The sequence below is a fragment of the Epinephelus moara genome, chromosome 6 (assembly GCF_006386435.1).
Source record: "Epinephelus moara isolate mb chromosome 6, YSFRI_EMoa_1.0, whole genome shotgun sequence".
Classification (NCBI taxonomy): Eukaryota; Metazoa; Chordata; class Actinopteri; order Perciformes; family Serranidae; genus Epinephelus; species Epinephelus moara.
Window position 1 is genome coordinate 43,999,724 of NC_065511.1, and position 17,267 is coordinate 44,016,990.

Below are 17,267 nucleotides of genomic sequence, written 5' to 3' on the forward strand. Positions count from 1 at the left end.
GAGGCTAGTTTTCCTCTGTTGTCCCTGGACAGGTGTGAATTTGGCAGCAAACATCAAGAAACAAGTATAAAAGCAAAAATCAGGATGTAAAGCACATCAATTATAAAACATATGCAGCAATAAAAGCAGAATAAATTACAGTTCAACAAAGCAAAAACACACATTTACACAACATCTTAAATGACATAACCGCTTCACAAAAACAGACATAAGACAGATAACAGCATCAGCAGCACTGAGACAAGTCAACAGGGTAGTTTAACAGCAATACGCCCTGTGCTGAGAAGGTAAATGAATATGAATGAACTGAACTCAGTTAGATTCATTATAAAAACAAGACTCACCCGTTTCACATTTTAATAACATAATATTACTTCTGCTGTTACCAAGTATTAAGATAACCAGGGGTGGGTAGTGACGCATTACTTGTAACATGTGAGTAAATAAGTATATAAATATATTTTTGAGCCAGTAATCTACTTTTTACTTCACTTCATTTGCCATTAATACCTTCATTACATACAGTCTGCTCTGACTGGTTTCTGCCACCAGTGTACTCCAAGCCAGGCGGCCCACCTGGCCTACACTGAAGTATCAGGGATTTTGTAATGTATTTTTGAGATGACTTTTAATCAAACATAGCCTAGAACAGTGGCTCCCAGCTGGTGGGTCCATTCTGAATTGACCACAAGTGAATCAAGAACGTGTCGAGTTTGTAAACTTTATTTTGCAGCACATAGAATTTCTGGCACAGAGCTTTTATTTTGAAGTGCTGTTTCCTACTGTAGAGTAAGGGCCCGTCCCAATACCCCCCCTTAGCCCTACCCCTACATTTGTGCGTTCCCTCGAGGGGTAGCGGTGTCCCAATTCCTTTTTGCGTAGGGGTAGGGGGCATAACGAGGGGTAGTGGGTATGAAACTAGCCCTTCGGAGCGAGGGATTTCAGATGCTGACTTGCCTGCAAGGGGTAGACGTCGCTATGGCTACCACCGAGCAAGAGACGGAGAAAAAAGTTCATACATAGCTAACGTTACCGTTGTCAGGTTGCTTGTTAGCTACCTAGCTAGCTCGCACTATCTAGCCTCTGTCATCTGTGCTGTTCTGTAAATTGTCTGACTTTTCACATTACGATAACACACCAGCTAGTATAACTATGCTGCCTCGTAATGTTAGCTGGTTAGCTAGCTAGCAGAAGTCCCCTGTTGTCTGCCGTTCATCAAACGAAGCATGATGCAGCTCATCGCAGCTTCCTGTTTAAAATAGTTACATATGCGTGAACATAACCGAAGCGGTTTCGTAGTGAGTGGTGTCCCAATTCCTAGGGAAAGATTTCAACCCCTACCCCTCGTTGCTTCATTTGGAGGGCCAAGGGGTAGTGGACAAGGGGGGGTATTGGGATTGGGCCAAAGTGAATAACAGAGACAACTACCTAGCTCTACGACATGGCCAAACACAAGTATGACTCTGAATATATAAACTGTGTGGACCTTGAACTAATGACTCAGGTGAAATCTGGACCCTTTGGATGGACCAGTTGGGAACCACTAGCTTAGAGAGTCGAAGAAAACACCCTGTTAACGTTAGAGTGAACAGCTGTAAAAATCAAACTGACTGCATACACACACACACACACACACACACACACACAGCCCAGAGTCACCCTATGACCTCATGACAGCCACAGCTAATGGGTATTAAGACCCAAATTAGTGAGATAAACTTGCCAGAATTAGGCTAATGTTAACATTACCAGTTAGCTAACGTTAGACTGTGCTGTTGTGGTAACGTAACAGTTAACAAGTCAGCAGCTGGTGTTTGCATGTACAGTGAGTGAACTGACCACATGCTAACGTTTCATTAACTATAAGGAGTCGAATCTCTGCAACAAACCATGTTACTAAAGTTAACCACTGTCTCCTCCTCGTCCCCCCCCCCCCGTGGGACTGAAGGCTGCAATGAGACCTGTCCATCACATTCTACACTTGGCATCATGCTGCTCCTCTCCCCATGACAGCTGTGTCTTGTCCAGTAGACGCAGCAGGGAGCAGGGCTGTTTCTAGCTTTTTAGGGGCCCTATGCAAAATCTAATTTGGTCCCTCTATGTCAGTCACTGGTGAATACACACCAAATCTGCATCATATGAGACCAAATGCTGCTTTTTACTCATAAAAAACTGTTTTAATTTCACAAAGCTAAAGTGATAATTTCAAAACAAAGTATGTCTCTAGCCCTTCAAAAGAGTCGACTCGCCACCTGGCCTTACAACTGTTCTGGAGGAATCCTGGTGGGGACTGAGTGTAAGGTGGAGAGCAAAGTGAGGAGCACCTCTGCTCCGTACACTGCACAGAAAGTAGCCTGTATCAAGTCATTTATTAACCAGGTACTTTCTTACTGTCACTTTCTGAAATGGTGTTCTTTACTTTCACCTCAGTCATTTTTTATGGGAGTAATTGTACTTTAACTTGAGTATAGACTTTCTGTACTCTACCCACCACAGCTGACGACTGTAAGTAAGAGTCAGGAGGAAAAAGGATGCAATCAGTAGTGTTCCAGTCACAGTTAAAGGGATTTCCAAATGACAGAGAATCAATCAAATCAACAGCCAAAGCACAAGACGAGACAGTGTAATAAAAAAGATTCATACAGCAGAGGTCAAACACAATAACAAAAGGTTATTTCATGAAAGCAAAATTGAGTTTCAGGAAAAAGATGATCCAGATTTGTCCGGTCTAAGCTCCTCAGGCAGGTTGACTCAAAGTCTAGAATCCAAACCTCTGGATTTTAATCTACATTTAATCTGCCGTGGACTCAGGAGCCTGCTGGAGGGCGAGTTTGATTTACCAAACACCCGATCAGATGTTACTGCCCTTTGTGGTTTTAGTTTGAACAGAGAACCTTTGCAGAAACCTGGTTTGGTTGTTGGGAGGAAAAGGGCGTTTGGTGGGAGCATAAATATCACTGAAATAATCATGTGGGCAAATCCCATCACAGATGCTCGGTTGAATTACACTCAGGACACCTCCAGAAGTCTCTAAAGTACTATATGGCGTTTCTGATTCACCCATCCAATCAGACTCACACTTTCCTACACTGCAACTGTGCCTGCTTTAAAAATAGATTAAAATCACTGCTGCTATTAAAAAGATGTGGTCACATACAGAACATGTACTTCAAGGTCCAGTGTGAGGGATTCAGGGGCAGAAATGGAATCTAATATAATAAGTCTGTTTTCTTGTGTAGAATCACCTGGAAATAAGAACTGTTGTGTTCTCGTCACCTATAACCCAGTTCAGATTCCTGAAGAGACGAGCTGAAACAAAAAACTGTGCAATGTGCTGCTCTGCAATGATGTAAAAAGCTGCCGGTTCAAAGGAAGTAACCACGATGATCTGAGGCACATTCACCCATTCACATTCACACGCTGGTGGCCAAGGCTGCCGTACAAGGTGCCACCTGCTACACAGCTTTAACACACGGACAACCAGTGGTTTGGGGTTCAGTATCTTGCTCAAGGATGCTTCGACATGCGGACTGGAGGAGCCGGGGATCGAACTGCCCATCTTCCAGTTGGTGGATGACCCGCTCTAATTTATCCAAATCAGGTCAGACTTAATCTCACTGCATTTATCTGAGACAGTGAAAACACTGGCTGTGTGCAATTGTCAGATAAGCAGCAAAGACCCTTGTGAGTAACATTAATCACATTTCCTCAAAATAGGTTTGAATCTCACTGCTCCACATTGATGCTAAAAATATTTGCTACAGACGTCAATGATCATCAACCACAGGGGAAGATCTGGATTCATTATACAAACAGACATATTTTTTTTCAAAAAAGATCATTCAACATGACAAAATTAACACTGAGTGAAATCAATGGAAAATTTTGTGAGAATTTCCATCTTAATAACAGAGACAAACACTGTAGCTGCTCGATTCAGATGGGACACAGAGGTACTGCGCAAACATTCATCAGACTCCACTAGATCTCCTTAACTCCTACACACTTTTCCTTTAACATCATCGTGATGGTTCTACAAAAAACTGCCCTGTCTGATAATGAATGCTGTTTAATTCAAAGATGGCTTCATAAAACATCAAAGGTTTATCTCTTTAATGGTCCTGCCAGCTTATTTCTTACATTTCTCCATGTATTGCATAAAGCAACATTTCAGAAAACTCCAGTCTGGAGAGCTTTAAAGCTCTGAAGCAAACCATCAGCTACCTGTTAGAGCTTTAGGCAATAGATTCAAAAATAATAACACTGTATAAAATCTGAGTAGCAGAAAACAAGCTTTCATTTTTTCCCCTCTTTCATTTTTAACAAAAAAAAAAAATTCAACATTTAATTCCACACTAATGATGCATTTCGCCCTGCATGTCTCAATAGAAACAGATTCACTAATAATGACAAGAAGTGATTATACGGTCATGGTTACATGGTGTTTGTAACGATATTCTTCTCATCCCTGAAATAAAAGAGACATCTAGTCTGACAGCAGAGCCAGGATGAAGTGGTGCTGATCACTGATACAGGTTGCTAGCCAACCAACTAAGTTTCTATGGAAACAGTGGCCTCTGTGATTGGCGGGGGTTTAATTGATGAGGCGTGCACTTCACAAGGAAGTAAAGAACACACAAGGAGGGACAGTGTGGCCGTGGCTTATAGGTAAGAACGTACATATTGTTTCAGTGTCTGACTGATTTGAGAGGAACACTCTGCAGCTGCAGCTCTCACACACACACACACACATACACACACACACACACACACACACACACACACACACACATACACACACGGGTTGTTTTGAATAATCGCTTCAGACGTTATCAAGCAGAACTTTGTAGCTTCCTAAGTAAACCTGTTAACTCAGTCTGGCTTCAACAACAGAGAAGGTTCATCTTCTCTGAGACAGACGTACGTTAAAGGTTCTGTGTGACATTCAGAGCAGCAGATCACTGTTGTCTACGTAAAGATACAGTGGAGTAATGGTGTTCTGAGCAGAGAATGAGGTCATGCTCTCTCTCTGTGGTTTGTTGTGGTGAGCTGAACGGCGGTGCATGCACATGTGTATCACACTGGCTAGCTCACTCGGGCTGCTCTGCACTGCACTCATACGCTGGTTACCACTGACATTGAGATGGCAGATTAGCGGAAGCGTAGGGCAACCCAGTCTCACTCTGAAGTCGCCGAATACTGGCACTTGGTCAGAGACTAAATGAGAGGAAAAAAGCCGCGTAGGCTAAGGTTGACACGGCGTCCCAGAACGTCAATAACCAACACACCCAGGGTACCTTGGACGTCACATGTGGACGTGGAAAGTCCATGACCAAACGTGGACATGTGACGAGGTCACAGTGAGAATGTGTTGCCTAGTGCCCACCGTCCAGTTCCCTCCTTGTTAACACCATGAGCTCTGTCAGCATTGTTGCTGTTGTTAGCACTTTTTATGGCGTTAGCACCGTTAGCTGCTCCATGTTGAGAACCGTGTGCAGACAACTCATACGCTCTGAATTTCATACAGAGCTGAATCGAACAGTGGCTGGTGTTTTTTTGTTTTTTTCTTTTAAGAATTTTTTGGGGTTGTATTTGATGGGACAGTGGTCGCGTGAAAGGGGGAGAGAGAGAGAGGATGACATGCAGCAAAGGTTTCAGGTCAGAATCGAATCTGCGGCTGCTGCTGTAAGAACATAAGAACATAGCCTGATCAAATGGGGCGCCTGCTCTACCAGGTGAGCTACTCTGCACTGAAGGGTGTTGACATGTTTACGGCCTAACCAATTGCTACTAATGCTAGAGCTTATGCTTAAGTTCCTTATGTTAAACCTAGCTACACATAAAAATAAAAAAGAATCAAAAAGAATTAATTCAATATAAAACTTTACAGACGAGAGCTCAACAAGATAATAGCTTCAAAATAAAGATAAGAATGGAGTTCATGGCTTCATGCGACCTGTCTGAACTTTCCAGTTTACATTCAATTTACAACTGAAGTTTTAAACCAGTGTACCATTTCTGTTGAGACTATGATACAGTTTCACAGAACTTGGTTCATGTTAACAAAAGCAACCTTTCAAAGGTAAGCTGTGGAGTTTTACTTGTAGCATCACCGAGTGATATTTTCATGAATTACTCTTCATTTCATTTGTTCGTGGGTTAGGGTTTCTGCCAATAGATTGACACTATCTCGCTAATCCACAGGTGGCAGCCCTGCTGACAGCAGATGTCAAAATGACGTCAGAAAGACAGTGCACTCTTACGTTGGACTGACATTGAATTTTGGTTGGAATGAAAATCGGGTTGATGAAATTTTAAATCTGTAATGATTTCACATTGGACATTAATATTGATGTTTTGTAGACATTGGGCACTGTTCATCATACGTTATGACTAAATGTCGTTATTCTACATCAAGAACACCACAACTTAGAACCAACAAAAAATTAAAGTCATCTGTCATCAGGAATCTTCATCAAATTAAAGTTGGCATCAGACATTGTCCTGACAGAGTTTTTGTCCCCCGACATCACATCCTAAAGTCAACCAAATATTAACGTTGAAAGACAGTGGATGGCCAGCTGGGAGTTGATCAGTGAAAGGCAGGTAAGACAAAGACTGTGAGCAAGTAAACATGGATGTAAATTATGCAGATTAAAAAAACATTATTTGCACATTTTACAAGGAACGAAATACATTGGCAATATTTGTTCATCCTCAAGGCACAGAGACAACAACCACACACACAGTGTATTTAGGTGAGCAACATTAAATGCAACACAAACTCCTTGAGCACCTGTAAAGCAGCACCTAAGATAAGCCTCTCCCCCGGCTGCCCCTGATTGGACAGAGTGTCTCACTGTCAGAGATGCTGTCCCACTTCTTTAACGACCATGTGAGCACACAGGAGGAGCAGAACAGATCAATGTCTTAGTCCATGTCTTTCTTAAACAGCTTCAAAGGGTCACACTGAACAACTGAAAAGTTGTATTCTGGATTAAAATTTGAACTCCTAACTTCTGTCTCACTCTCCCTGACTGTGAGCATGCATTTCTTTTTCTTTCTTCCTTAGACATTTAATCGTTGCTGCCGGGTGCAAACCTTGAATTTTCAAAAGGTCAGCTTTTCATGAAACAAGAAAAACAGCCTTGTTTTTTGGCTTGTTTTTCAAAAAAGGCTTCATTAAGCTCAGGGGCTGTAAAGTTTCCTTCCCCTCAGAGAGGCATGTAATCCCTGAATGAAGTTAAAACATCTTCAAATTAGTGAGTCAGTTTTAAAGAAACAGATTCCTAATTGCATTAAGAAATGTGCTAATTAAAGCAGAGTAAAGCACAGTTGTTATTTCTGGGAACAGTTCCCATTTGTAGATGAATAAAGCCTCCTGGATGTTGAAAAACAGCAGAAACAAAGTCAAACAGGTTTTGATCGAGCAGCTTTTTTAAATTTTCCTGCTCTGGTGTCATATCATGGTTGCCATTTTATGTCCATGGAGTCTATCACTGCAGAGTTATTTTGGAGATGGACCTCAAGGTCCTCCATAATGAACTTGACAAGAAAAATCCATCAGGCTCATGGTTCAATAGGATATCGAGGTGTTCAGGTCTCCCACTGAGAGAGAAGGTCAGCACAGACGCTGGCTGAACTTTGGCGAAATGTTCTGATATTTAGGATGCAGCTGTAGATGTCAAATTAGTGTTGAGATGAGCTGTTGTCTTTCAGTCCCTCACTCACTCTGTCTGTCTCCCTTTAAGTCTCTGATTTAGATTCTCTCCTTGTGTGCGTCCTGCTTTGCCTCCCTCTGTATTTTGATATCCTCGTCTCTCTCAACCAGACATATTCAAAAGGTGTGCACACACAGTGTACAGTGAAGGCAGACTTTCATTTTCTCTCATTTTATTCACTGACTAATCCGAGCAGTTGCTTGAAGATGTATGTATAAATATATCCCCTTTGAACTCTGCAACAGAAATGGTCCACCAGTGCCTACACTGGTATTTGTGCTGATTGTAATGTAATTTCTTGTAGTATCTTCAAATTCATCATATCCCTAAAATCTGTACAACCTAAGCTAAACGGTTATGTGAGTCAATATACCAGAATAATCAGTATTGAAATTGTGTCATAAAAAAATACAAAAATTGGATGTTTTGTCATCAGATGTTACAAAATAAAATCATTCATTCCTTTGGTGCTGCCACATATTCTGCGCCTCTTTGCATGACACAAAATATAATGCAGTGTCGTCATTATGAGCATGGCAGGAAAGACAGAAGTGTTAGTTTTCTGCTGCAAAAAGAATAAATGCTCTGGCTATTATAGCTTTTATTTTAGATCAGTATATACAGGCCTGTGCTAACAACAATCCTCTGTGGCCATTATGGGGAAATTCATGGGAAAATTACACTGAAATACTATGTCTGCATCACACATATGGTAAAGTGACGTAAGGTCATGACGTGATGATGGGGAAGACAGTTGTCTTAGCTTTCAGCTGCAAAAACAATGCATGCAAACAACAGTCTGAGGGATTTCCATTTTTAAAGGGTTAAACATTATTTTGTCTTCTTTTGTGAAAGCTGCACTAATCAATATTTTGTATATTATGATTTATGCAAATGTGTATAATAAAGAATAAACTAGCATAGAAAACAGATGTACAGCGAGATTAGGAAATCAAAGGAGACCCGTGTGGTCAGTTCGGTGGTCTGTTGAAAATTGGCCCTAACGTAGCAGTGACACCTCAGTCTGATATCAGTCAAAGCTATCCAACTGTAAACGTGTTTCACCTGATCATAGGCATTCCCACAGGCTACATATACGTACACGTACGCTAACAATAAGCACCACAAAGAGCCAAGAGCCACTAGCAGACTGCAACTAGGGTTGTCACCATACCAGAATTTCAGTAGTCGATACCAATACCAGTGAATTTCCACAATTCTCGATACTCATGCGATACTATGATAAAAATCAAAAAACAGAACTCGTGTATTTCTAAATTCACTACTTTATTAAAACTGTTTCAAACTTTAACTTTAACTCTTAGGCCTCATTTACACTGCAAGCGATGCGGCAGCACACGTGTATTCACACCAAAACCGAACAGACTTGTCGCCCAGTGGCCGCTGGTGTCGCGTCAAAATACAAACCACACCCTAACAGTTGGTGGCGGTAGTGCACCGTGTCTGCAAATCTCCAATAAACCCCAAAGAAGAAGAAGTGTGTTTGGACCCAAAGCCCTGGGTGGACAGGTTCGCACGCCAGTGATTATTCCAACACTTGGAGAATTAATATTCAGCACTACAAATGGGTAAGTACATGAAACATGTGCCTGTCAGGTCTCGAGATGTCTACGGTGGCCGAGAGAGGTCACAACATGCAAACTTGTGTTTTTTGTTGAATACCGCGACCATTCGCTCGCGACTCGTGCAAAAAATCAGCATCTCTTCTATTTTCGAGCTTGCTCGGGAAAGCAACACAACTCAAGCAGCGCGTAGAACGGATGCGGTGTGAATGCTCTAACCTGGTAACACACTCGCCGAAATGAAAATGCAAGTAAACAGCGACCGTTTGCGAGCGCTACGCAAACGCATCGCTTGCGGTGTAAATGAGGCCTAACCCTAACCCTCTCTACACACGACTCCTTCTACCTGACTTTTCGACAAGCCGAGGTGTTGTGGCTCCAGCAGCACTTGTTTCTAGCAAAGACGATGGAGAACAGGCGTTCTTCTTCGGCGCTCGTCCTCAGCACCGACTCACACGCATATACTGCCCCCATCAGTTCCGACAGGAATCAACACGGCACGCTGAGGGCAAAGTTGTATCCGGTACTTACGGTACCGGAAAAAAACAGGTGCCGACGTATTATTTGCGTGTTGGCATCGATTCTCATGAAAACCCTAATTGCAACTGTGCACTGCCACATCAGGTTACTTGTAGTGATGAACCCACAGAGAATTATCCTCCTCAGCTCTACAGAGCTTTTCAGCATCTTTTAACTCATTGTTTTGTTTTTCCAGCCTTAATATTTGCTGTTTCAGTTCAGTCTTATGGTCACTCTGTTTCCACTAGCAGCAGCTTTTTAGAGAAAAAGCTCTGATAGATCAACTTTATGCTCGGCTACCTGCGTGGCAACAAACAGCACACTGACAAAAGTTGGGGACTAGCTGCTGAACGTAACTGAGCAATCACCGAAAAAAGAGCTAAAAGCAGAGTAAAAGTTTGACTTGAATTCATCAGGTGGACAGAAGCAAGACTCCATGCTACTGTTGTCTGCTGGGTGTGTAAATAAGCAGTTGTTTGCTAACACTTAATCAACTTTGTAAGACGCTTACATGCCAAACACGTGTGATGTTCATCTAATTAAGGAGTTCTGCCCCAAAGTGGCCAACGAATAAAATAAAACAAAAGAAAGTGCAGCTTTAACACAGGCTGTTCTCAGAAACTGTGTTTCCTGCAAAAAGTACTGCACCCAAATGTGTACCTTTCCTACAAAATAATGAGCCAGCAGTTCATACATATTCCATGTTTTTTTGGAAGGCTGCGATCATGCAACCAATGTGCAGAGAGAAGTAAACAAAGAAGCAGTCCTGACCTGTCTTGTAAGGAGGCAGTTTTGGGTGATGGATGGGACACAAAACCATGGACTTTCCCAACACACGCATTTCTGAGTCATTTTAGAGAATGTCATCACCATGTTCCTTTTCCTGAACCTAACCTGAGTAGCTTTACGTTAAGGATGTAAAATCATTAGTGGGGTCCTAATTCGTAGGATATCACACAGATTATTGTGTGTGCATATTTGTTGGATATCATGAACCATTTTATATGTTCTGTATCGATATTTATTAACAGTAATTGTTCTTTAACACGAGGTGATGACAGTTTTATTTATACACTATATAAGCCTACACTCAGTTTCCAGTACACCTGGCTAAAACTAATGCAGTCTAATGTGACAGACCTGTGATGCATCCTATCTTCATTCAAGTTATAAGAATCATTTTTTGTTGTTTGTTTTTAATGTTGATTTAACTTACTGGTCATTTTGGAGGCTGATATTTGCTGCTCTGCTGAGCTGAACTGCATCACACTGAGAGGTGTAATACTTTGTCTCTAGCATTTATATTAACATGGGTAAACTAAACTCTGCAACAGTTTCAATAAAAAGTCTAAATTATAACCTTGAAGGTAGTTTATTGCAGTAAGGTGTTTGTTTGGGAGAGATGCACTTAAGATTTTGATTACGTCTTGTTCCTGCTGAGGTGTAATACACTTATTGTAATGGCTCTGGGGATAAGTGTCTGCCAAATAAATGAAACATAATGTACTCCCTACAGGCCCCGCAATAACACAGCATGTCTTACCTTAACCCTTAAACTGAACATAATTCACACCTTAATCTTAAACCCGAGTTGTTGCCCTGATAAAGTTCCTTGAAGGTATAAAACCTGCCAAATGTCCTCATTTGGCACAAACATGCAAAGTGAGGACACCTTGCCGTATGAGGACCTCGGCGCTGTCCGCGGTGCTGAAGCAGCGCCAGCTCCTTGTGAAGGTTTTGCACTTGAGGCTTAAACTGCGCCTTTGATGGATTTCCTCTGACAGTTGTCTACCTGTGTGCGTGTGCGCGCGTGTGTGCCCTAACAGGCATTTATAGCTCGCCCTGCAATTGCATAACAACGATTTTGATTGATATGACTTGCACGTCCGGAGCCGTCATCTTGTGCGTTTTGTACTGTGCTCATGTGCGGGGAGGGGAGGGATACAGACACAGATAACTTGACACACAGCCCCCATCTCTGCTGATTGCTGAATACATTAGAGGAGTGTGTGAGGTGTAAAAAGGCGTGAGTGGAATAGATAACTAGGAGTCGGCTTGGAATTTTCCATTCAGTGCCCTCCCCTCCCTCCCTGCTCTCTCCATGTCTGTATATTTGTAAATGTACACATGTATTTATGGCGCCTGCGACCCTACAGCTACCCTCTGTTTCCGGGAGCCGGACACTCTGCTGCAGTGTGAAGCAGCTGCCGTGTCCCGCATTGCAGCTCCGCAAGGACGCGGGAGCCACAATGACTGTGTCAACCACCAAAGAGTCGTATTTCACAGTAACGATGCTTCTCGGCGGTGGCAGGCGCGTGTTTGGAGGGTTCAGCCTCGCAGTGTGGTGAGGGCGAACAGGCGCCATGTTCGTGCACACGGCAGGGGAGAGGTTGTTTTTAAGCGCCTCTGGTTTTATTCGGCTCCGTGCGCCTGGAGGAGGTGAGGAGCTGCAGGGACGGTCAGAGCAAAGGTGTCCCTAAGTGAGGGAAGCAGCGGTGGTGCATGTGCAAGACGAGCACACGGTGAACTTACTGACATAAAGCCAACACACAAGTTGCCAAAAAGACCAACAGAAAAGCCACAAGTTGCACAAATCAGATCCAAATCATTCAGATGTGCCACCGTGCCAGGTGCACACCATCTGCAACCTGAACGCAAAGAAATGACCCAGCTGGATAAGGAAAGACTCAGGACACACTGTGCGCATAGTGTCACGTTAACATTGAGATAATACAATTAGTTTCCTCCAGATGTTCATCCTGTTCCAGCCTGGGAACATGTGTGCGGGGCCTGAATGATGGAGCGCGTAATTTACTCCAGTGTGAGTGGGGGGAGGGCGGTGTTTGAGGAGATGGATCCAGAGGCAGCTCCGGCAGCACGGCTTCACTGGCAGCCTGCTGTTTGTGCATCTTCCGCGAAGGACAAGATGAGAAGAACTGGAAAATAACTGGCTCCATCACCGCGTGACCAAACTCTCACTCCGCTCATTTATCCACTCATCCGTCCATCCCTCCATCAATTCACTCATTCATCCACCCATCAGCTATAACACAGATGAATTCAACATGCTTGGCGACATCAATAATTGGCCGAGTGACTTAAAGCAGGCAGAAATACAGCAGAGCCTACCGTGCACAACGAATTTCAGCCGAGGTGACTTTCCGGCGATAACCGAGGCAAGAAGCGACAGCAGGATGAAAGAATTCATCTTTCTTGAAGCTCTTTCTCGCGAAGCCGGTTTGTGAAATGATTAAAACCGAACGAAGCGCTCCTCAGAATCCTTCTTCTTCCTTCAGCCTCCTCTGTGGTCCCTCCCCGATCTGCTGCGTCCCAGATCTGTGCCACCGACTGCTGGTCCCAGTCCTATCTTGTCCGTCTGCTCCGCCGGCAGTTCAGTTTGGAGAAGTCGGGGTGTCAGGCTCCACCTCGGAAACAAAAGGCAGAGGGGGGAGTGAAGCCTCCAGCAGGGACGCAGGAAAGAAAAGTGGGGTTGCAAAAAAAAAACAACACATGACTTTGGGTTTTTAATTAGAGGCGTGCAGCGTCATACCTGTTGCTGAGTCTCAACATATTTCCACACATCATTTTTCATCTGACTGTTGAATCACTCGTGTTGTGTTCATTTGAATCCCTTTGTGGTGTTGATCACATTGTTTTTATCCAGGTCTGAGGTTTGGGAAAATATTTTCTAAATGTCATATTCTAACGCTGTTGGACAAAAACAAAACAACATAAGTCCACTTCCATATTCCATATTTCACTTGACCTTCTGACAGGATATATGAGGCTGCAGGGAAATACTCAGGGCCATTTTGTGTTTGCACACAAGCCCTCACACCAACAGCCAATAATGATATTGCCTCAGCAACTGCGTCTACTGTAATGTCTAATCAATATGTGTCAATAGTGCCTGAGTGCCTGACTGGGAATGAATCAGCACTTTGGCTCTGCTGCGTTCGCATTTGTGAAGTTAATTGATTCAAATTTGAAAAATTCAGCCACTCTAGATGGTGAATGGATGTTAGTGGAAGCAACTAAACACATGCTTCCATTTCCAGGAGATTGCTCTCTGCACCGTCTAAAGCGTCATCTGGCTTTCTATGAGGAGTTTGGGAGCAGCCAGCTTGTTGCAGGGAGGAACCAGCGTGAGGCTATTCTGAGGAGAAATTCCTGCATTTCCTCGATTCAGGAAGCCCTGTATGCCATGCACAGGTGGAGAAACAAACCTGTAAAAACCACCCACTGGGGAGCCAATTTCCCTTTCTGAACATCTTTTGAATGCCTTAATCGTCTCTTAATGTCGCCCCTTAAATCAGCCCCTTTGAGTTCAGTCAGGGATGTAACTCCTTACTTACAGATGTAAGAGCAGCTCCAGACTACAGGGGTTCAACTCCAGTTGTTCTGCTCACTGAGACTCACTCATTACATCGTCACACAGGTTTAACCCCAAATCATGAACAGCTTTACGAAGATTCTGCTGCCTTTTGATTGGTTTAATTTTAGCCCAAATGTGTGGTGCTTAGATTAGCAGCCAGCTCAGTGTTCTATCATGACAGATGAAATCATGTGTGTGGCTCATAGCTCAGATTTAATGAACACTGGTTGTTAGTGTGGATCTCATGTATCAGTCACTGACCTTCCTCCTGTCTCTCTATCCCTCTGCTTCACTGCATCATCATCAGCCCAACAGTCTCCTATATGATGATGAAACCTCTAAATGTTTCAACTTTCTAGTCTGATGCACACATGACCTCACTCCACAGTGATGTCATTTTATATCATGCAGTCAGTGCAGTGCTGGGGTGGGAACACTTCCACCACGAGATGGCAGCAAAAGCAAGAGTTTCAAGCTTTGATTCAGACTCCAAGGTAATCATTCTGCCTCCTGAATGATCACAGCAGGACTCATGCGTCTCCTTCAGCAGCGGCTGTTTCTGTTTCTGGTAGAGGGTTTGATGGTGAAATCAGCCGCTGTGCTCCTTCCCTTTAAGGTTACCATATCAGGAGGAGGGACGAGAGGATGATTAAGTGCAGGAGGAAGAAAAAGAAGCAGAAGAAGATACTTTATTAATCCCAGAGGGGATTTGTCACCATGTTGTCACACACACAGGCCTGAGATACACACACATGCACAAACAGGACCTACACATGCGCCTTGAACAGGGGTCCCGAGCAGTTGGGGGTTCAGTGCCTTGCTCAAGGGCACCTCAGCAGTGCCCAGGAGGTGAACTGGCACCTCTCCAGCTCCCAGTCCACACTCCATGCTTGGTCCGCACAGCTGGCGACCCTCCAGTTCCAAAGCCAAGTCCTTATGCACTGAGCTGCTGTCACCTGAAACATCAGCGTTCAAGCTTTTATATATGATTAAAGGCAAAAGTCTACGATCTGAAACACAGAGCTGAATCTTTTTAACCTTTACTTTGATGACAGGTCTTTTATTAAAGGTAGTAACACGAGACAAAAGCAATCAGATAAATAAGATTGTTTTCTAATGTTGTTAAATGTTTGTTCCCATGGACAGTGTGATCAGATAATGAGGTTAAGTCATATCAATCAGGAATAAAATGGTTATAAGTGATAATGAAATGACTCGTCTGTGCAGCCTGTATTAAAAACGCCGTCTCCTTCTTTTAATGACCTGAAGACTTTCCTCTTTTATCCAAACCCAATCAGGCTAAAGGCCTCACAGCTCATCATCACTGCCTTCAATTTACTTCCTAAAAACACTTACAGATAATTGATGTAAATTGGTGTATGCTTGTTAAATGTAATGAATCCCTTAAATTTGTAGCTTTAGCACAACTAGCTGGAGACAATCAGTGGAACCAGTGGACTGTGGGATCACACTGGGAACAAATACACAACATTGTTGATGTTCAGAGAAACAACATTATTAATATTTTTGAATGATAATAATAATGATTCATTTATTATATCGTATTTTTTTCTCTGTGTCCTTAATAAATTCAATATGTAGACATAGTATGAGACAAGACATACAAGAGATACAGAACACCACATTATACAAGTTTATATGAAAAGCATGATTCAATAAAGTGCAGCCACGAACAAGCTGCAGAGTCAGACGCCCCGCAGTCTGGATGAATCCTGCCTGAGCTCAGCAAGGTCGACCACAGCCTGGATGATTCCACTGTGTGAGACAGACAGCCTGCTCATATATCAATATTTAATATTTCATATTAAGGCAAAGCAGGAAGGCACTCCTGCATTTACAAACATTTGGCTGGCTCTACACCATTGTGGAAGTTTAAGAAGCAGTCTCACGCCAGGCCACATCAAGTCTTCCTACAGGAGCGCCACATGTGGGCAGTATAGAGCAGCGTACAACATGCTCTAAGAGGAGCTTCTCTCTTTACTCTCCACTCTGTCTGTGGGTATCTTCATCATCAGATACATCACTGGCAACATGATGGCTGAGATAATAAATCTCATTACACACGTTAAGAGCAACACCAGATAAGAAGAATTCAGGAAATTTCCTGTCTTCTTTCCTTCTAACAATCATAATGTTGCTCTCATTGGCAGGGTTCAGCTTAGGGTTATATTTGATGTCAAAACCAGCACCACAGTCTGAGCAAATCTTCAGCAGCTGTTGTAGGCCAGTGATGTATAGGCAGGAGATCACCTGATCATCTGCATACATGAGATGATTTATTCAAATATTGCAAATATGGACGACTTGTTTTCAGTTTAGTTTTTTCATTTTTACAGCGATGAAGTGTTGTGAAATTTAATATAACAAACACAGACACTCGTCACTCATTATTTCATTTAGCAAACCTCCAGAGAGGATTAAACCTTCTTCTAGTGATTCTCTGATCATTTTCTCTGCTCCCAAACCACAGAAACCCACAGGATCAGTGGAGGAGCAGAGGCAGAACAGTGACTCAACAATCTGATGTTTTATTTTCTAAGTTGGAAAATGAACCTGCACGTGTGTTGCATCTTCTGACCACTTGAAGAGCTTTAAAGCGGGATTTATACCTGTCGCCTGAAGTGCACCACCCCAGAAGTGTAACCACATGTCACAGCGCCGCAGACCTCCTGTTTATGTTTATAAGCTGAACCTATTTCTCTCAGAGGAAACAAAACTTTAATTCACATTTATCAATCAATTATTTATCATTCAATACAATAAAGCCCCCCGCACTGCCATCGAAGTCCTGTGTGTGATTTATCCTGGCTGCATATGTGTAGAGATAAACTTTGGTAGTTGCTAAGCTAATTTATGCAATGTAAAATGTCATAGGCTTGTGCTAATTGTATTTGTGGGGAAACGTGTTCAGTGTAAGACCAACCCTGGAGCTTGCTCAGTAACTTCCAACGTCAGACACCGATGCAAAAAGCTGTCCTTTCATGTCGGCATGGTACGCAGCCAGTCGTTGTTATTCTGTAATGGTGCTCGGCGACATCAGGGAGAAAT

The 17,267-nt window shown here is 42.9% G+C and overlaps 1 protein-coding gene across 1 annotated transcript in view; it reads right to left on the reverse strand.

Moving 5' to 3' along the window:
- The window catches only part of si:ch211-113g11.6 (uncharacterized protein LOC559008 homolog), a 68,305-nt gene extending 54,871 nt beyond the window's left edge, over positions 1 to 13,434 (reverse strand). The window contains exons 1-2 of the mRNA XM_050046008.1: positions 13,374 to 13,434; positions 12,953 to 13,248 (exon numbers count right to left, since the gene is read on the reverse strand). Of these exons, the coding sequence (XP_049901965.1) occupies positions 12,953 to 13,031 (79 nt within the window). The 5' untranslated portion in view covers positions 13,032 to 13,248; positions 13,374 to 13,434. The remainder of the gene's footprint in view (positions 1 to 12,952; positions 13,249 to 13,373) is intronic.
- Between the last annotated feature and the right edge of the window lie 3,833 nt (positions 13,435 to 17,267).